Below are 20,398 nucleotides of genomic sequence, written 5' to 3'. Positions count from 1 at the left end.
CAGACTCACCTCATCCTTTAACTGAGCTAAAAAAAGAGGTAGAAGATGTTCAATGGTATTCTCTTTGCCCAAAATGGTAGATAATCCCATAATTACAGAAGCTAGAGCCGATTTGACGTGTTGATTTGTATCAGATACTAATTCCTAAAATAAAATCAAAATTAAAAGCCTTTCTTTTTGGCAAGACAACACAAACTTCCATACCGTCGCCCAAGGAATTTAAAGAGACAGCACTATTTCAATATTGATTAGTTGATCAATTTCCTCAAGCCATCTATTAGATAATAGAAACCTATGCACCAAAGAGCATTTTATAATAACAAACACTAATAAGTAACAAATAACAGTGTCATATTAATGTGACTGTCCCAATCATCCCCTATCCACCCTTAAACTTGAAGAGCTTTAAGGTAAAACAAAGAAACAAAAAAACTGAGGTAAAGTTTACCTTATAACATACAGGGCAAGGTGAAACAAAAAATAACCTAATTAGGTTTACCTTTATAAAGGGCAGAATTTGATTCATAATTATGGTCTCTCTACCTTCAGCGGGCAAGTTCTCAGAAAGTTCTGAAAGAGAGAAAGAAAAAAAACTACTAATGCTTACATACAGCCATTTACAAGCAGCCAGGTTTATCAACAGTTGCAACTTAAATCATGTTTAAGCAAATAAGCTCCAAGAGGGGAAAACAGCTTATTCTAAATGTACTTTTCATCAGTCTATATGCCATATACACCAACCCAACCTGCAAAGGCATCTTTTCTACAAAAACAAGATAAAACGGCTATATGGTTTTAAATATAAAGGGAGTAGCCTTGTCCAACAATGTGACATTCCTACACAATGAAATCGCCTTATTGAAAAACATATCTCACAACAAAAACCATACAAAATTCGCTGACATTTAAAAAAAATGCACCAAAACGAATGATGTATCCCGCAACATAAACTGAACTCCTTAACCTTTTACTTTGTGGGCAGCAGCTGCTCGGACCTCAGCTTCACAGTCTTTAAGTAGGTTCTGAAAGGCGGGGATGAGGTCATTTAGGGTGATTTTAGGACCCACAGCTTTCTGGAGCTATAAAAAAATTTGTACAGGTTTTAATGTATACCAACAACTTGATTAACATGAACAAAACAAACCAGTGTAACCTCCAAGTATGTTTTTGCTACAAGCACTTCCAATTCAGAAGAATTAATTCAGAAACTTTTGGTACACAGCAAATCCGTGGGTTTGGAGGTTTTTTTCTCTTAGTACTTTAAAAATGTCAGTACAATAGTTTTTTTTTGTTTTGTTTTTTTTAATTTTTTTATTCTTATGTTAATCCCCTTACATTACAACATTAGTTTTAGATGAAGTGTTCCATGATTCATTGTTTGTGCACAACACCCAGTGCTCCATGCAGAATGTGCCCTCCTAAATACCCACCACCAGGCTAACCCATCCTCCCACCCCCCTCCCCTCTAGAACCCTGTTTGTTTTTCAGAGTCCATCGTCTCTCATGGTTCGTCTACCCCTCCGATTTCCCCCGCTTCATTCTTCCCCTCCCGCTACCTTCTTCTTCTTCTTCTTCTTTTTTTTTTTCTTAACATATATTGCATTATTTGTTTCAGAGGTACAGATCTGAGATTCAACAGTCTTGCACAATTCACAGCGCTTACCAGAGCACATACACTCCCCAGTGTCTATCACCCAGTCCCCCCATCCCTCCCACCCCACCCCCCACTCCAACAACACTCAGTTTGTTTCCTGCGATTAAGAATTCCTCATATCAGTGAGATCATATGATACATGTCTTTCTCTGTTTGACTTATTTCACTCAACATAAAAAATGTCAGTACAATAGTTTTACCTCTGAAAACTTGTCAGCTACCATATAGCGAACCCTCCAGGATTTATCTTCTGCCGCTTGCCGAAGTGTAGGCATCACCAAAGCCTCGAGGTCCTCCTGAGACAGTAACTGGGCAATGCTAACACAAGCTTCTACAGCCAGGAGACGCACTGAATCCTAAAGGAACAAGCTTCTGTTAGACAAGATTTATGGAGAGCCACAAGGCGGTACAGTATGTGCGGTGTGGGGCAGTGCTGTGGGTGTTATTCAAAAGAAAAAAAAAAAACTATTATATAGAGCTTCACGTCTTTAGGTCTTAAAACATACTTTGCCTAGAACGGCCTATCAAAGCCATAAAAGTAGAAACGACCTTGTTCTAGAGTCAACAGTAAAGTAATGCCCTCAGCCAGAATGCAGAGTTTTTATTAAAGAAAACGAAATGAAAATGTAAAAATTAAATGAAAAAAAGAGAACATTTGAATGATGTCTTCAAGGCCTTCCTATAATAAGTTGTTAAGGGACAAAAAAATGAAAACTGTACTTGAACAAACTGTTTAACAGATCACAACAAAAACGGGAAGGGAAACAGGAAGCTCAGTTGTCCAAATACTCGGTTTGGGGCGGCAGTGATAGGAGGCATGAGATGACTTGGAAAGAAATACAAAGAAAAACAAAATAGCAATTTAAAAAAAACAAAAACAAAAAAACCCCACTGGATTTGAATGTTGAGAATCAGGGACAGAATAACTGTGAGGTAGCCAAGCCTAGAAAAATGCAGCAAAAAAACTGAGAAACGTATGAGATTAATGAACTCAACTTCCCGAATGTAAATTGCCAAGTGTCAACGTGATACCCATGTGTCCTTTGAGCAAGTAGAAATACACAATTAGACAAATCAATGAGAATTAGGAATTGAGATTATAGTTTTAGGAATTATAAATATGTAAGTGGAAACTAAAAATACGTAAACATAAGCACCCAGGAGGGAGAGACCAAAAATGTGAATAGTGTGTGTGCATATGACATATTTTATATATATTACACATACATACACGAAAGAGAGACAAGTGACTCCAACTTTTCAAAATATTACAAATTTTAAAAGTTGTTGGTCAACAATAATTTACTATATGCCCAGAATGCTCACTCCTCTATCCAAATGAATAAGCCAAAAAAAAAAGGGCAGAACTAGGTTCTTAGTAGTGCCTATACAAATATTTTTGGAATCCCAAAACAATGCTAAATCAAGGGACTACTATCATCTATGGAAATATACACCAATAAATACTTGTTAATCAATTACTCATCCCCCCTATACCTGTTCCTCCATCTCAGCAAGACACCACCACCCAGCCAGTTTGGGCTCAAACCAAAAATCAAGGTCTCCTTGACTGCTCCTCCCTCATCCCATCCAATCCCATCATAGTCCTAATGATGCTACCTCTAAACTTGTCTCTAGATTCTCTCCACCTTCACTGTACCACTTTTGTTCACCATTGTGTCTTGCCTGAATTACTGCAAAAGTCTCCTAACTGGTCTTGCTATTTCTAATCTCTCCCCTGCCCTTTATAATTCGGCTCTCACCCAGATGCCAGAATGTTCTTTTTAAAATGTGAATTACATCAAGTCACACCACCCCTGCTTAAAATCTACGTGTATTCTCACTGCACCTAGAATAAGAAATCCAAACTCCATACCCTGACTTACAGGGCCCCTGCCTATCTTCTCCAACCTCATAGCCCACCAGAGTCCCTATCACCCACCATGTTCCAATGCTAGGTGTCCTCTCCTCCTGGAATCCTCTTTTCCTGGAGTTCTGGCACTCCAGGAAAGGGTATGGCTGGCATTTTTCTTCTGTGTCTCAGTTTATAACACCTCCTCGGGAGTCCTTCTCTAACTAACCAGTCTAGATGAATGCCCTATAATCACTTCCTATTACGTCACCCTACTTTATTTTCATCATAGTGTTTATCATTAATGCTTATTGATCTGTTAATATTATCTGTTTTCCTTCATCAAAACGTACACTCCATGACAGAAGGGCCTTTGTATGCCTTTTTAACGCTGCAGCCCAGCACCAGAACGGTGCCTCAGATGTAGCAGGTAGTCAATATGTTTTCAATGAATTAGTAAGCCAAGAAGAGCAATTCTATCAGTGGTCGGACAGAATACACATATACACATTTTACAACTAAGTACTTAATATTTTTTCTAATATAACACTAGAAATTATATGCCTCTTAACAAAAAATATAATCCCACATATGAAGTGGTCTTACTACCCCAAAAATATCAAATCTAAATCTCATTAAGCCTCTAGATCAGGGATGGGGCAATAACTGGCCAAATCCAGGACTGCAGCTACTTTATGTAAATAAAGTTTTACTGGAGGGCCTCCTGGGTGGCTCAGTTGCTTAAACGACTACCTTCAGCTCAGGTCATGATCCCAGGGTCCCGGGATCGAGCCCCGCATCGGGCTCCCGCTCAGCGGGAAGCCTGCTTCTCCCTCTCCCACTCCCCCTGCTTGTGTTCCCTCTCTCACAGTCTCTGTCAGATAAATAAATGAAATCTTTAAAAAAAAAAAAGTTTTACTGGAACACCACCGTGCCCATTAGGTTACACATTATAGTGCTTTTATGCTGCAAGAGCAGAGTTGAGTAGTTACAACAGAAACCGGCTCACAAAGCCAAAAATATTCACTATCCGGCCCTTTACAGAAAAAGTTTGCAAACCCTCCTCCCCGACACTAGATTCAACTATCAATCTGCAAGAAATACAGAGGACATAGGAAAATGTTAAATTATACCATGGGAAGCATAATCAACAAAATCCTAAATGAGGACTCTAAACCCATCTGTCCAATGTGGTAACTACTACCCACCTATGGCTTCGGAGTACATGAAATGTGGCTAGTGTCACATGTTCAAATGATCATTATTTTGGACATACGGGGTTTAATAAATTATTAAGATTAATTTCCCTTTTACTTTTTAAAATGTGACTACTAGAAAACTTAAATTAACTTACATTCCATTTGTTAAACAGTGCTGTTTTAAACTATAATGTTGAAGTAATAAATGTACAGACAAGTTAAGAGGTGGTTACCACGAAAGTCAAGATAAAGTGTTATCTGAAGCAGGCAGGGAGCAGGTGTGTTTGAGACGGAACATGTGGTAGGCTTCTAGGGTAGTGGCTGTCAAAGTTCTGTTTGCTAATAAGAGGACATTACCTTATTCATGGGGCTGTATTTTTGTGCTCTTTTCTGTATGCAATTTTAATAACATTTTTAAATTATTTTGAAAGTAAGATTTACCATCTTTCAATCTAGGATCTGAAAATGACACTCATCAATATGTGTCTGCTGCTCTTGGTCCTATACATGTGAAGTGCTTCTAGGATAGACAGTAGGCAAATTAAAACCCCAAAAGGATTCTTCCAGAGTCCAGAAACTGTGGGGGCGGATGCTCTGAACCATAAAGAGAGGCAGTACACCCTGGCTGCGAAGGCTGTGCACTCTGGAGCCAAACTGCCTAGATTCCCATCCCATCTCTACCACTGCTGACTATGCAACCCTGAAAAAGTTACTTCAATTTTCTGTGTCTGTTTCCTAATACGTAAAATGGCATATCTACCTCATGGGGCTGTTATGAGGACCGAAGTACTTCTTATATGTAAACCTCTTAAGACAGGCTGAGAAAAATTTCACATTTAATGTAGTGCTCCTTATTGTTATTATTTCTACCCCAAAAAGATACAGATCCTTGGATTTAGAATTGCTATTATGCAAAGTCACCCTATACATTCATCCAGAGGATATAGAAGGTCAAACAGCCTTCTCAACACATGCTATGCTTGTTTATCTGAAAGTCAAAAATTCCAGGCAACATTACTCCCCTCACGACTGGCTGCAATGCACAAAAGTATGTTACCCCTTAACATAGCTTTGGTCTTCCCTTCTAACATGGCTCCCATTTCCTTTTTTTTTTTTTAAGATTTTATTCATTTATTTGACAGACAGAGAGAGAGAGCGCGCGCGCACAAGCAGGAGGAGTGGCAGGCAGAGGGAGAAGCAGGCTCCCTGCTGAGCAGGATTCCCAATGTGGGGCTCAAACCCAGGACCCCAGGATCACGACCTGAGCCCAAGGCAGCTGCTTAACCAACTGAGCCACCCAGGCACCCTCCCATTTCCTCTTTGACTCTTCTTTTAACCACTGCTAATGTAAGAAAAAATCATGGTCTGGTTAAGAAAGAAATATAAGGACACTGAGATGGGTCATATTAAACTTTTTCCAGCCCAGACTTAAGTATCAATTTGGCAAAAAGGATCCTAACATGAGAACCAAAACTCCCCTTAAGACGTTAGAGGAAAGGAGCATATCCACGTACCTTAAATACTGAAGGTTAACTTACCTGCTCATCTGCAGCTAGATTAGTGAACAGGGGAACAATTTCGCCTTTCACACTGTCTAACTCCAAAACTTTTGCAAACTCGCCCAGTTTGGAAGCGGCAGCGCGTCGTACCATTGGAGTGTCATCTGAGCACAAAGAACGGAAGTGCCTGGAGCACACAAAGTAATGAAGGCATTTCCCGTCAAATACCATTAATTAAACACCCCCAACAGCCCCAACACACACACACACACACACAGCCATTTTAGAGGTTTTCTCTCACAAACATCAGTGATTAGCCTTTTACTCATGGAAGTCAAACATAAAACCACTAGTATATTCAACTGAATGATAAAAAAGTCTTATTACCACTCTCTCCTATCCTATCAGCCACTCACAGGTAACGGGTATTACTGTGTAAATCGTCAGCTATGAGTTCCCAATAATTCCAAATAACTAAAAAAGCACCATATCTTACTGTCTAATTTCTGCTTTGACAGCATTTGAAGCTCTGGGATAGCAAACGCTGAACAAACCACACGCAGATGTGCGAGAAGTGAACCAGTCCCCACTCGCCAGGCGCTTCACCAGAGGTACAAAATGAGCTTCCAGAGCAACGGGAGTATGCTCCTGGGAGATCTGCCTCAGGGACTCCACAGCCTTGTCTCGAACCACGGTCTCTTCCACAGTCGCCAGACTTTCCAAAGGAGGCTAAAAAGACCAAAAAGGAGAATCAGAGAAGAAAACTTAGGGAATCAGGTTAGCTACAGATTATCACCTTTTAAAGTGACTGAAGGGAGGTGGTACATGTAACCAGAATGTTAGCTACAGCCTACCAAATGGTTACTTTCAGTTCACACGGTGATAACATATGGCGTGTCCAACCTGAAGACACGACTCCTGTAGGACAGCCAAGATCTCATGTCCCAGATGGCAATTACCAGATGGTGTCTACAAATGACACAGCGGAGACTTGACACAATATTAATATTACTGCGCACTGAAAGACTAGGTTTAAGAGGTATGTAGCCAAATTCAGATAAGATGATGTTTATTTCCTCAAGAGTAAGTGCAAAAACATGAGCAACACTGGGCACCACAATTACATGATGACATCTCATCAGGCCACGGAGCCCACACAGGCTTTGGAGTATTATTCTACCATTCCTGGAAATGCAAGCAACCCTTGTCCCCTAGCTCCACACCATCAACTTATCTAACATATGAGAGGCTGAGTACAGAATCTCTTTTTTCAGAATACATCCGAAATCTTATGAGCCAGACACAGAGCAGGAGTCCCTGACAGAACAACGAAGAGTGCAGACATGGTAGGAATCCTTGTTTGTAGCTTCAGAAATAGAAGAGACCAAAAAGGTTGGTCTGGACCAGGAGAAGTAAGTGAACATGACACAGCCCAGTGAAAAGTGCACGAGGGCTGGTTCTCGAACCTCTGTGTTTCTGGGTGTGCATTTGAGTTAGGTATATTCAGCATATGCCATGACCTGCAAATGTTAAAGACAAAATCCACATACAGAACTGACCAAGGGAGTGAAACAGAATTATGAGTCAACCTAATAATGAGTCTACCTAATAATACATTTCAAAAATTGTTTGATACACACAGAAGTAGAAAGTACTCAGCTTTCCTAAGAGGTATTTCAGAAGCCCTTTGAAAAGATACCACTTTCTTACTTGCTTGCTAATGAGTCTCATGATCTACCCTGGCCTTCTCTGAGCTGCTCTCGTATGGCATCACTGGCTGGTCTCCATCACCACTGTAAAGTAAGGCCAAGCTCCTGAGAATCAATCAGGAGTTGTCTCTGGATTTGAACTCTGCCTACTTCTCCAGGCCCTCTCCCTTCGGCCCCAGCCACCACTCCAATGGACTCCGGCTCAACACACCAGCAAGGCAAGCTGTTTCACACTTCCGAACCCCGGAATCAGTGGATGATTACTGTTGTATTATAGCACTGAGGACAGAGAAAAAACAAGGCAGACAGGTTCCTTGTTCTAGTGGACTTTATATTCGAGTGGAGGAAGACAACCAATCAAGAAAACAATCATATGGTGAGGAGCAGTCTGTGAAAAAATAGAATAGGATGATGTGGTAAGGGGTGACGAGGAGGCAATTTCAGGTTGGGTGTTCAGAGAGGCCTCTCTGAGAAGATGCACTGAAGCTGATATCTGAATGACAAGGAACCAGCCGCCAGAAGCCCAAAGAACCTTAGGGGGAATACCTAGGGCAATAATCCTAAGGCAATAATAAGCTTGGTTTATTCAAAGAACAAAGACCACTGTAAATAAAATGAGGTTAACAAGAGGGAACACGGCATGAGATAAATTCATAGAGATAGCTTGTCCCTTAGCTTACAAAACCTAAAGTAGGAATCTGGATTTTCTAAGCGCCGAGGCAGGAAGTGATCCATTTGCTGGGTGAAGAGTGAACTAGAGGGAAAGGGTGAGAGGCAAGAGTGGAAAGCACCTGGTTAGCATGTTACTGCAGTAATCTCGAGGAAAGATTGTGAGGTCTGGGAAGACAAAAGGAAAGAGGAGCTAGGTAGTAGTGGGGAGGAAGGAAAGCGAACTGATTTGGAATGTACACAGAATCTACAGGAATTACTAATGCACTGAATGTGGAAAATGACGGGAAGAGGATGCAAGAATGTCTTCTAGGTTTTGGCTTGTCCAAGTGGGTGGACAGCGATGCCATTTACTGAGATGGGACCACTAAATGAGAGGCATACTTTAGGGAGAAAATTGAGTTGTTTCAGGCATGTTAAATTTGAAATGCCTATTTGACATCCAAGTGGAAAAATCATAGGCAGATATGAAAAGAGATGTAAGCAGATATTTATATCCATGGAAAAGTCAGAGGTAGAAATAGAAATCACAAATTAGCATCATATAGACAGTTTTTAGGCCATGAAGCATACATCTCTATCTTGTCCAACTGGTGAATTCCTAATCATCCTTCAAAACCTAGTATAGACATCACCCCCAAAGAGGCTTTCTCTCATCACCCTTAGTCAATCTCTTTCTCCTTTCTACTACTTAGGTACCTTGTATGTGCTTCTATTTTTCCATCTAACACTGTACAGTAACTACCTGTTGACACAGAAGGGCAGAGACCTCATTCCATTCACACCTGTCTCCTTTAACATTAACACTAGAACTTCAGTGCCCGATACATACAGTAGGCTCTCAGTAAATGTCACCCAAATTGAACTGAACTCATCAAATCCACAAAGTCAGTCAGAAGCACACCATAGGCTTATGATCAAAGATAAAAAGCTAATAAACATTTCCAAGGAGGCTGACTGGTTCAGTCTGTAGAGCATGCAGTTTTGTTTGTTTTTTTTCTTAGATTTTACTTATTTGAGAGAGAGAGAGAGCGCGCGCAAGAGCGGGGGGTTGGGGGTGGAGACGGAAAAGCAGGCTCCCCACCAAGCAGGGAGCCCAACTCGGGGCTCGATCCCAGGACCCTAGGATCATGACCTGAGCCAAAGGCAGACGCTTAACCGACTGAGCCACCCAGGCATCCCAGAGCATGTGGTTCTTGATCCGTGGTTGTGAGTTCGAGCCCCATGCTGGGTGTACAGATTACTTAAATAAATACTTAAAAAAAAAGGGGGGGGCAGCTAATAAACATTTCCAAAATCATGACACTGCTAGATGAGAAATAAGACCTCCAATTTTGTCGGGGGGGAGGCAGGAGAGAACCCATAAAAACAATCAAACCTTTTTTCTCCCAACCTCTAAACTAACAAGTAGTCCACAGAGGCAGAAAAGAAAAAAGGAAGTTCTTATGCTCATAGTGAGAAAAATAAAGTGCCTACATTATTTGTTTTCCCAACAGCCAACACTGTGACTATCCATAAAAAAAAAATCTGCATTAAAAATGCTGTAGTGTTCCTATCACTAATGTGTCATTTATACTGGAAAAGTTCTGGAAGGACGGTAGGCAGAATATACTTACCAGCAAACAGTGGGCAAAGTCAGGACCTCCCACCAGGCCAGTGAAATTTCCCAGTTGCTCAGCAAGAGCTAACAGTACCTCATCTTCATCGTAAATTGTATCTGGAAATGACAATAACCCAGTACTCATCAACAAGGATAGCTGGCCCACAGCGGGATACTCACATAAAACTAGGAACGGACTCCATATTTAACTAGATAGTCCTGTCACAATCTTAACAGCATTCTGGATCTGTCTTACGTGAATTAGAAATCGACAATCCTGTATCAATTATTTTCCCATCAGCTAAATAGTTAATGTTTTAATAAAAGTCTGGCCACAACATTACACTATGCCTGGTCTTGTTTCTTTTGCACAGAAAGCATCAGGCTCAGTTTAGTACTTAATAGCATGAGTAACAAATATCTAAAAAAGAGTCCAAGTTTTGAAAGCCACTGGAAAACAGCAATGGCCATGCTTTTCTTCAAACAAAAAATTCCACATACCTGTAAGGAATGGCAGCAGTTCTGTTCGCGTCCTTTCTACTCCAAGTGCTAGAGCAATTGTTGATAACTTCTTAATACTGTTGAGGCGGAGCTTTAAAAAAAAGAAGGAAAGAAAGAAAGAAAGTGGACAGAATGAAGTAAACAACTGTGATTTAGACCAAAAGACAAAAGTTGCGAACAGGTGAGATAATGACATTGAGTGACAAGGAGGAAAACCTTCAATTTAGATTTTATTCTAGGAGGAACCTCGGGAGTAGTGGGAACACAGCTTCATTTCAGCCAAAGGAAGGTTTCTTAAGAGCAACACTCAAAGGGCCCATTAGAAAAAGGAAAAAGAGGGCGCCTGGGTGGCTCAGTCGGTTAAGCGACTGCCTTCGGCTCAGGTCATGGTCCTGGGGTCCCGGGATCGAGTCCCGCATCGGGCTCCCGGCTCGGCAGGGACCCTCCGCTTCTCCCTCTGACCCTCCCCCCTCTCATGTGCTCTCTGTCTCTCTCATTCTGTCTCAAATAAATAAATAAAATCTTTAAAAAAAAAAAAGGGGCGCCTGGGTGGCTCAGTCGGTTAAGCGACTGCCTTCGGCTCAGGTCATGGTCCTGGGGTCCCGGGATCGAGTCCCGCATCGGGCTCCCGGCTCGGCAGGGACCCTCCGCTTCTCCCTCTGACCCTCCCCCCTCTCATGTGCTCTCTGTCTCTCTCATTCTGTCTCAAATAAATAAATAAAATCTTTAAAAAAAAAAAAGGGGCGCCTGGGTGGCTCAGTCGGTTAAGCGACTGCCTTCGGCTCAGGTCATGATCCCAGGGTCCTGGGATCGAGCCCCGCATCGGGCTCCCTGCTCGGCGGGAAGCCTGCTTCTCCCTCTCCCGCTCCCCCTACCTGTGTTCCCTCTCTCACTGTGTCTTTCTCTGTCAAATAAATAAATAAAATCTTTAAAAAAAAAAAAAGGAAAAAGAATACCACATCCAGGAAGTGAGACAAGCTCAAAATGAGAACACTTTGGCAGCGGTGAAGCAGGTGAAACGGCTGAACACAACCCTTGGCTTTCCAAGGAAAAGTGACACCAGAGCTGAGGCACCGACCTCTCCAGCTTAATAAGCACCCCGCTCTGCACCCAACAAGCCAGGCGGGTTTCCAAGCCGGGAGGAAGGCGTCCATCCACCCGCAGCCCGCTCCCTCCAGCCGCCTCGGGCCCGCGCCGCCCTCCTCCCGGCCCAGGACTGGACGCACGTTCCCCCCCTTCCCAGCACCGCCCGGAAGGGGCGCCCCGGCGGGAAGCCGGTGCTCCACAACCGCCGGGACCGGGCGGACGCCTCAGGCGCTGGGAGGAGGAGTGCGGGAGGGGCCCTGGGGAAGGTCCGGTCGAGCCAGCGCCGGTCCCCCGGGTCTTCACCCTCCTCCCCATCAAATCTGTGCTCCAAGTCGCGCTCTTCCAGTCCCGCGGCCTCCCCCACCCGGAGCCGGCCTTCCTCCTTCCCCACCTCACGCCCGGCCAAACCCGCCCCCACTCCCCGGCCCGATTCTAGTACCTGCACGTCCTCGTTGCGGAGCTCGTCAATTAAGACCGCAATCGGGTACAGCGAATCGTCTCCATCTCCTCCCGCTGCCCCCGGGCCGGTCCCGGGCCCCGCTGCGCCCGCCATGTTCTTTCTCCTCCGGCTGGTCGCCGCCTCCCGCCCCGCGCCCCGGCCCCGCCCCGCGCCCCGGCCCCGCCCCGCGCCCCGGCCCCGCCCCGCGCCCCGGCCCCGCCCCGCGCCCCGGCCCCGCCCCGCGCCCCGGCCCCGCCCCGCGCCCCGGCCCCGCCCCGCGCCCCGGCCCCGCCCCGCGCCCCGGCCCCGCCCCGCGCCCCGGCCCCGCCCCGCGCCCCGGCCCCGCCCCGCGCCCCGGCCGGCGGAACTAAGGCCCGCACTCCCACTGCGCGGAGGCGGGGGAGCGGAGTCCCTGCCGGGGTGGTGGAGGTCCCCGCGTGGACTCCGTTGCGGAAGCTGTACGTTTAAACTCCAGAAGAAGGGTGGGCTGAGAAAGCGAACGGAGCCCCCGCATCCTTTACACAGCCGAAAGCAACGGGGGCAGGAATTCATTCTGCTTATGGTGGGCTGAAGGGGTCAGGGACCTACCTGAGTGATGCGAGCTGTGCTCCTAGGACTCAGGCACACCAGAGGAGGCCCCAGGCCAGGAGGAAAACAGACTTAGCGCCTCCCCCGACTTCATCCTGGCCCTAAGCCACCGGGTCTCCAGCCCTAATTTCCCCTGCTAGCCTCAAGCTTCCACAGAACCCCTCCACCTCTTCCTCTGGCCTGTGAGCCAGAATTGTATCTGGCCCCTGCTCCGTCAGACAAATACCGCGGGCGGTGAGAGGAAAGGAACACTGCTGTCCAAGCTCCCCAGTCAATATTTTTTCCGCTTTTTCCATGCAAGCTGTTAAAAACATGCTGCTCTCTTGTTTTTGTGTTTCTTTTCAGCTTGGTACTGGAATGGTGCCTTCTGTTGTTTTTTCTTCCTCCCTCTTTTAGGTCTTTAGCATGCTAGAAGTACAACAATCAAGCAAAACTAGGACAAGCTTTAATCCTTCCAAATTGGGTGGAGTGGCTACTTTGCTTGTACAAGAAAGGCTAAACTGGCCTCCCTAGAACTCCCAAGAGTCCTCAGAGGCACCAGTAGGAGGAGGTGAGGGTGCTGGAGTTTCTTACAAAACTTGATGGAAAGTTTTCCTTTACCCTTCTGCAGGCAGCACAGAACCACCAGAATGTCCCCTCTCTTTTGTTCGTTTTGGACTATAAGCAGCTTAGAGTGACAAACTACATATGGTGAATATGGTGATCATAAGCTCCGAAATGGTAACTGCAGGTCTGATTAATAAAAACATAAAATTATTAATGAACGTAATTTAGGAGACTTTAAAAAAAAAAAAACCCACATTCGTCAGAATAAACACAGTAGATAGAGCCTTTGATAGGAGTGAAAGTTTGGGGACCAATGGACTTGAACAGTAGCTCTCAAATTAGGTCTGTGGATGTATTCTGTAGGGCTTCGGTTTGGTTTTCATATTGGTAATAATTTTTAGATTTATATAAGCATATTCTGTACTATTTGGATGACCACTTTATAACCAGCATTGCTGCCCTATTTCAATACTTAGGTTTGCATGTGCGTTCCCATGCTGCTTTTACCCTTCTAAAATAAGAAAAGATCGGAGGTAGATTTAAAATGAAAATGGTGTTTTCATGCCCAAAATGAAAGCCAACTGACACCATGGAAATGCACTGTCACAGCATTTCCAGCAGACAAGTGAGAAAACAGGTATTACAGGTCACTTGGCAGCACAGGCACATTCACCTCAAAAGCAGCTGAGCCTTCCTCCCAGGCAACACCTGAGTCAATACAAGGGATAACTCAGGCTCCTGGGTACTTGATTTGTAGATCTCTTTTGGGTTGTTAGTGTGTAAGAACTATAAATAAAAGAACACTATATTCCTACTTTATATTTGCAAGTTTAAGTAACATTGTAATAAAAATAATTTAAGTTGGGGGCACCTGGGGCACCATTCCAGCATCTGCCTTCAGCTCAGGTCATGATCCCAGGGTCCTGGGATCAAGCCTTGTGCCTGGCTCCCTGCTCAGTGAGGAGCCTGCTTCTCCCTCTTCTCCCCCGCTCATTCTCCCTCTCTCTCTCAAATAAATAAAAAATCTTTAAAAAAATAAGTTGCCTGAGGATTTTCACAATTTTTTTTCCCTTTAGAAATGGATCCAAATACCACTCAAGGTTGAAAAACAGAGGGCTAAGAGGTTTTTGGATTTTGTACTTTACCAGTTAGAAGATCAGAGGGGGTTCCTATTGGCATGGAGAGGAGAAATCTGTTCCCTTATACTTGATGTAAAAAGCCTTCAGAAATGGTGGAGGAAGTAAGCAGGGAGAGAAGCACATTAAGTCAGTTCCAGGCATATCATCATCTACATGTTGCTCAAGCTTAGATGAGCCTCATTCTGAACAAAAATTAGCACACTGGTTAATGCTAAGCTATTTTGTTTAAAACTCAGATATGCTTTCCTTACCCAAGCACAATGAATTGGATACCTAAGGAATAACTATGATTAAATATGAAATCACAAGCTGAAAAAAATGGGTGCCAAAAAATTGCCTGGTTTGAGAGTCATCAATTCTAGACTTCAATTCCCACCTCTGTCTCTGACTATGACCTACCTACCTCTTCCTATGCCTCAATCCCACCTCCCACCCCCTCACCCCCAATAAAACAGAGTTAACCACCTCTGGGTCCCTCTCTAGTTACTGTGATGATGTGAGAACAGAACAGGTAGTAAACATGGAGATGCTAATAAATCCTTCAATAAAGAAACTAATTAAAACAGACTACAGCAGAAAGAGGCTATTTCAAAAACTGGGCCAAATGGAAACTGGAACAAAATCTAAGTCTTTGGAGGAGTGTGGTCCACAGACTATCTGAATCACCTAAGATGCATGTTAAAAAAAAAAGCATATTCCTGTCTTGCACCCCAGATCCACTGACTCAGAACCCCCGAGAGTAGGGCGGGGCATTTTACTGTGTACCCCTGGTGATTCTAATGTACACGGATATTTCAAAGTCACTGGTTTAAAAACATCTGTAAAAATCATTTCCAGGTCAACAAGCAGCTGCTCAGGAAGAGTCTGAAAAGAGTCTCTGGAGGCCGCTTCTTGTCCAGAAAAAGCAAATGACAGCAAAAACTGATTATTGATAAGCAGTTCCGTCCCTATTGGTTATGGGTTTTGCCAGATTAAACTGATCCCTCTTTTGCTGGCCTCCTGGAATGCAGCTAAGCAAGACAAATACAATACCCTGGCTCCAAGCTGCTGCCACATCCTTTCCTCTCTATTGCTCCTCTGGTCTCCTCCCCAAGACCCTCCCCCCCAACACACACACACACACACAAAACTAATGACCAGGGAGCGCCAGAAGCAGCAGCTGAGATTCGACTGGGGGTTTAAAGCAACACTCAGGGGGCGCCTGGGTGGCTCAGATGGTTGAGCGTCTGCCTTCGGCTCAGGTCATGATCCCAGGGTCCTGGGATCGAGTCCCGCATCGGGCTCCCTGCTCCTTGGGAGCCTGCTTCTCCCTCTGCCTCTCTCTCTCTGTCTCTGTCTCTCATGAATAAATAAATAAAATCTTTAAAAAAAAAAAAAAAAAAAGCAACACTCAGGAAACAGTGTGACATTCTCAGCACAAAAGCCCTGAGTTCTGACACCCACATGCAGTTCACGCATCCAGTGAATCAAGGGAAGACAGGCTCAGACTTGCCCCGTTCCTGTCACACAAAGCATGGAGAATATGGAGAAGCACAAGCAGATGGGATCAACAGACATCAATGCTTGTGCCTGTAACAGCTCCCAGCGTCCCAGCAGAAAAGGGTCCGTCCTGAGGAAGTCTGAAGGACATCACGGTCATGCTCTCTAACCTCCTGCCTCATTGATTCAGCTCGCCTTTTCCTCACCATCCACCGGGCTTTAAAAAATCAATGCTCGTTCAAGCTGATCTGCTTCAGAGCCACCCCCCTGGAAGAGAAGGCCAAGTGCAAGAGAGACACGTGTATGCAGGTGGTTCTCACAAGGCAGACCCCCAAGTGTCATCCCATTGAAAAGGCAGTCAAGAAATGGTAGATGGAAAAAAAAATTTTTTTTAATTAAAAAAAAAAATAACAAAGTGATAGATGGTCCAGTTCACGTACAGGAAACCTGAGGTACATGCAGGCATTTTCCAAGTATCTTCATTTAGCAAGATGACCCTGGCAAACTGATACTTAATTCATTACAAAGCAGTAATTATCACCATTGCATTAATGATATTTTGAATTTATATATATATATATTTTAAAGATTTTATTTATTTATTTGACAGAGACACAGCAAAGAGGGAATGCAAGTAGGGGGAGTGGGAGAGGGAGAAGCAGACTCCCCGCCGAGCAGGGAGCCCGACGTGGAGCTCGATCCCAGGACCCTGGGATCATGACCTCAGCCGAAGGCAGACGCCCAACCATCTGAGCCACCCAGGCGCCCCGAATTTATATTTATACAAAGACTGTCTTAATCCTGTGGAACTCAAATATTTTCACCTCAAAATTTTAATTGCATTTTTATGGCTGCGAATACTTGACAAAGAAGAGGCTTTGCCTGGAGTCACACAATGAATCACAATGAATGAAGAAGCTGTGAAACACATAATCTTGGATTATTACCTCTCCTGGCTTCATCCTCTACTTCCATGCCACAGTTTATCACTAGATTAAAAAAAAAAAAAAAAAGGTGTTGGATTTCCAGAGCAAAACTTCTCTTGAATTCTTGAGAAGAGCAAATCAAAGACATTGGACAGCCAGTTCTGATTCAGGACAGTATACAGAATGGCTAAAATGGGGGCATCTGCATGGCTCAATCAGCTAGGCATCTGACTCTTGACCTCAGCTCAGGTCTTGATCTCAGGGTCATGAGTTCGAGCCCTACACTGGAGTATACAGTGGAGTCAGGATGACCTAGATTGACATCCCAGCCCTGCCAATTATTAGTCTGTGTGACTGTGAACAAATAACTTACCCTCTCAGAATCCTGGTTTCTGCATCTATAGCGTAGAGCTGTAAAGCTTACCTCATGCGGTTGTTAAGATCAAATAATGCATACAGAGTGCTTCGATTAGTACCTGACAAGAGTAAACCATCAAATATTAGCCATTAATAGTTATCTACTGAGGAAGTAGAAGCAGGAAAGAAAACATTCCAATCAACTGAGCTTTGGCAACAGAGGACCAGTATGAAAAGATGAAAGGAGTACATGACTTAGAGAAGACCTAACTCAAGGTCTTCCAGAAGGTTTTCTCATTGGCAAAAAAATAGGGGCAAATCTTAGCTGAGGTCTCTCGGGGTTCTTGTGAGGAATAAGATCCATAACGGGAAGTACTTTGTAAAGGAAAAGCATTACGCAAATGCTAGAGTTTACTGAGCACCAAGTGCTCACTGAACTGTTGCCCACAGCAAACAAAAGAAGAGAGCATCTGGAGACCGACGCTCAAGGTGGGCAGGCCCCCAATTCCCTAAGAACAGCAGCCAGAATGAATACTTCCTCTAACCTCAAGGGCATATTTAAGCTACAACAGACCTGGAGATCAAACAGGCATGGCGACCTTTCTCAAAAGTCTTAGGCATTTGAGTTCTATTATGGGCTCCGACATTCTTAGGAGAGACCCCTGGTTATCTTGTCAGGTGCCGTACACAGCTCAACGAAAACCCTTTGTTACAAAGCAAACAAAAACAAACCCCCTTTGTTACAGTGTTAAATGCAAAAGCAAGGTACAATTAAAATTCTGAGGTGAAAAATAACAATAAAAATGTTATTGAAGTTGTGGGGGGTAACTTAAGCTGAAAATACTCGGAAATATTAGATTGCTCCTAAACAGGTAGTATTAAATTATTTTAAGATTAAAAAAGAGAAAGTGCCAGAACAGTATACATAGTATCTTACCACTTGTTAAAGAAGACACACGTGCTTATGTAAGCATTAAAAAAAAAAGGTTCTAGAACACACGTGAATTACATTGGTTGGTTATGGGAAGATAACAGGGTACCTGGGGAAACAGGATGGAAGGGAGAGTTTTCCATGTTCAATATCTCCATATGACCTTTGGTTTTTTACTACATGCTATATTGCAGATTTTACATGAATTTCACCCATTTTTCCGTCTTTTATCTGTTTCAGGCCCCAATCTGGGATACCAATATCCAGGATATTTACGCTTTTTGAATCCTGAGCCATGAAAATTCTTACATATCCAAACACACAGAGCTTTTGGCTCTTGGTTAGTTACCCCATTATAGACTGGACTCTGCCTCTCCCTGGCTGGTCTTCCTCATGGCATCCATAAATCTGGATAATAGCCCACTCCTGCCAGTTACTCCCTATCTAGCCCCGATAGGTCCAGAGTCCAGATTTCCTTCTTTCTTATTTTTATAAGCCTTTATCACCTGTCTTACACTAGACCCAGCCAACATAAGTAGTGGCTTTCAGTAGGCAGGCACACTGTCCCCAGGTTCCAACTAGACAGAGGTCTGATTTAGCAAAAACACAGATTACTTAAAATATTCCTTGTCCCCTGAAGAAAATCTATATTTTCCCCCACTGTTTTTCCTGATCTGCCCAGCAGAACTATTAGGAAAAAGATCAGAAGAGTAAGAAAGAACCAATACCAAAGCCCCCTGGACATGCTACTCACATCACAGCAGAAATTCAACTGGGACTGTAATCAGAAAACCGGAATTTCCACTGACTTCTAGGACTTCAGGAAATCAGCTCCCTTTCTGATCTAGCTGTGTGATTAAAATTAGCTGGGCCACACAGTGTTCTAAAAAAGCCCCTAGAGACTCTGTTATCTGTACACTCTTACTAAGACAACCTCCAGGCTGTGGTTCCTGGAGGCAGATTAAGAAGGTAGTAAAAAGACTGAAACAACTTTGACTAGGTCATGTTCTTATCTCTGCCTGTCTAATCATTCCAGATACCTCAACATAATATCCAAAAAAGGAGCTCAAGGACTGTGGACTCCAAAGAGGTCTTGAAATAGGGAGTATGAAGTCATAGTTAAGAGAGAGGATCTGGAGTCAGACTGCCTGCATTTGAATCCCAGGTCTGCAACTTCCTAGCTAGGTGATCTTGGGCAAGACATGTAATATCTTTTTTTTTTTTTTTAAGATTTTATTTATTTATTTGACAGAGACAGCGAGAGCAGGAACACAAGCAGGGGGAGTGGGAGAGGGAGAAGCAGGCTTCCCACTGAGCAGCGAGCCCGATGTGGGACCCGATCCCAGGACTCTGGGATCATGACCTGAGCCGAAGGCAGCCGCTTAACGACTGAGCCACCCAGGCGCCCCAAGACATGTAATATCTCTTGGCATTAGTTTATGAAGAGGATAATAAGTTATCAAACTCATAACGTTGTTGTAAGGATTATATGAGAGAAAAGGAACTTGAAACATTCCTGCAGGCTTAAATGCTTAATAGATGTTAGTGATTATTCATATTATTTCTCTGCAGAGCAAATCTGACAATCCAGAGGGTGTAAGAAAGGAAAAAGTAAAAAAACAAAAACAAAAAAAACCCAAACCCAAACCTCCATGCTTGCTTCGATACCACCTATACTAAAATTGGAATGAGGGCACCTGGGTGGCTCAGTTGGTTAAGCGACTGCCTTCGGCTCAGGTCATGATCCCAGGGTCCTGGGATCGAGTCCCACATCGGGCTCCCAGCTCAGCGGGGAGCCTGCTTCTCCCTCTGACCCTCTCCTCTCTCATGCTGTTTCTCTCTCGCTCGCTCTCTAATAAATAAATAAAATCTTTAAAAAAAATAAAATAAAATTGGAATGATACAGAGAAGATTACCATGGCCTCTCACAAGAATGACTCTCAAATTCATGAAGCATTCCATAACTTAAAAAATAAAAGGCAAAAAGAAACCAAGAATACATTCTCCGTATAGTTTTAAGATTGAGTTCAAAAGAGGGTATCTATCAGGTTTCACACAGATAAAGAAGAAAATCTATATCAAAGAGCTGAACTTGTCTGGTCCTCAAGGCCTGTCTGTGGGTACCCTACACTTTTAAATGTAAATGTTCAGCAAATGTTTGCTTTTCATCCCATGCCCTGTACAGGAGAAGCAATCACAGGGTTGTTGTTTTTTTATTTTGTTA

At 43.7% G+C, this 20,398-nt stretch overlaps 1 protein-coding gene, 1 long non-coding RNA gene and 1 pseudogene across 4 annotated transcripts in view; 1 reads left to right on the top strand and 2 right to left on the bottom strand.

Moving 5' to 3' along the window:
* PPP2R1B (protein phosphatase 2 scaffold subunit Abeta) overlaps nucleotides 1-12,368 on the bottom strand; it is a 33,212-nt gene extending 20,844 nt beyond the window's left edge. For all 3 annotated transcript variants that reach the window (XM_045895071.3, XM_045895072.3, XM_045895069.3), the window contains exons 1-9: nucleotides 12,209-12,368; nucleotides 10,684-10,774; nucleotides 10,199-10,299; nucleotides 6,701-6,933; nucleotides 6,244-6,391; nucleotides 1,855-2,010; nucleotides 965-1,079; nucleotides 500-570; nucleotides 10-144 (exon numbers count right to left, since the gene is read on the bottom strand). In XM_045895071.3, the coding sequence (XP_045751027.1) occupies nucleotides 10-144; nucleotides 500-570; nucleotides 965-1,079; nucleotides 1,855-2,010; nucleotides 6,244-6,391; nucleotides 6,701-6,933; nucleotides 10,199-10,299; nucleotides 10,684-10,774; nucleotides 12,209-12,322 (1,164 nt within the window). In that variant the 5' untranslated portion in view covers nucleotides 12,323-12,368. The remainder of the gene's footprint in view (nucleotides 1-9; nucleotides 145-499; nucleotides 571-964; nucleotides 1,080-1,854; nucleotides 2,011-6,243; nucleotides 6,392-6,700; nucleotides 6,934-10,198; nucleotides 10,300-10,683; nucleotides 10,775-12,208) is intronic.
* Nucleotides 12,369-12,540: 172 nt separating this feature from the next.
* LOC135362428 (uncharacterized) lies at nucleotides 12,541-19,395 on the bottom strand. Its single transcript, XR_010407107.1, has 4 exons — nucleotides 18,929-19,395; nucleotides 17,260-17,362; nucleotides 16,908-16,949; nucleotides 12,541-14,562 (listed from the first exon to the last, which is right to left on the bottom strand). It is a non-coding gene; the product is annotated as an uncharacterized LOC135362428 (long non-coding RNA).
* A 648-nt stretch (nucleotides 19,396-20,043) lies between these two features.
* On the top strand, nucleotides 20,044-20,142 carry LOC123858083 (U6 spliceosomal RNA; annotated as a pseudogene).
* Nucleotides 20,143-20,398: the final 256 nt, after the last annotated feature.

This window comes from Mirounga angustirostris, unplaced genomic scaffold (genome assembly GCF_029215605.1).
Source record: "Mirounga angustirostris isolate CCGP_5_RB_7025 unplaced genomic scaffold, mMirAng1.0.hap1 SCAF_13, whole genome shotgun sequence".
NCBI classification, from domain to species: Eukaryota; Metazoa; Chordata; class Mammalia; order Carnivora; family Phocidae; genus Mirounga; species Mirounga angustirostris.
The sequence above is the reverse complement of the archived record's forward strand: the minus strand, read 5'-3'. Positions and strand labels throughout refer to the sequence as shown.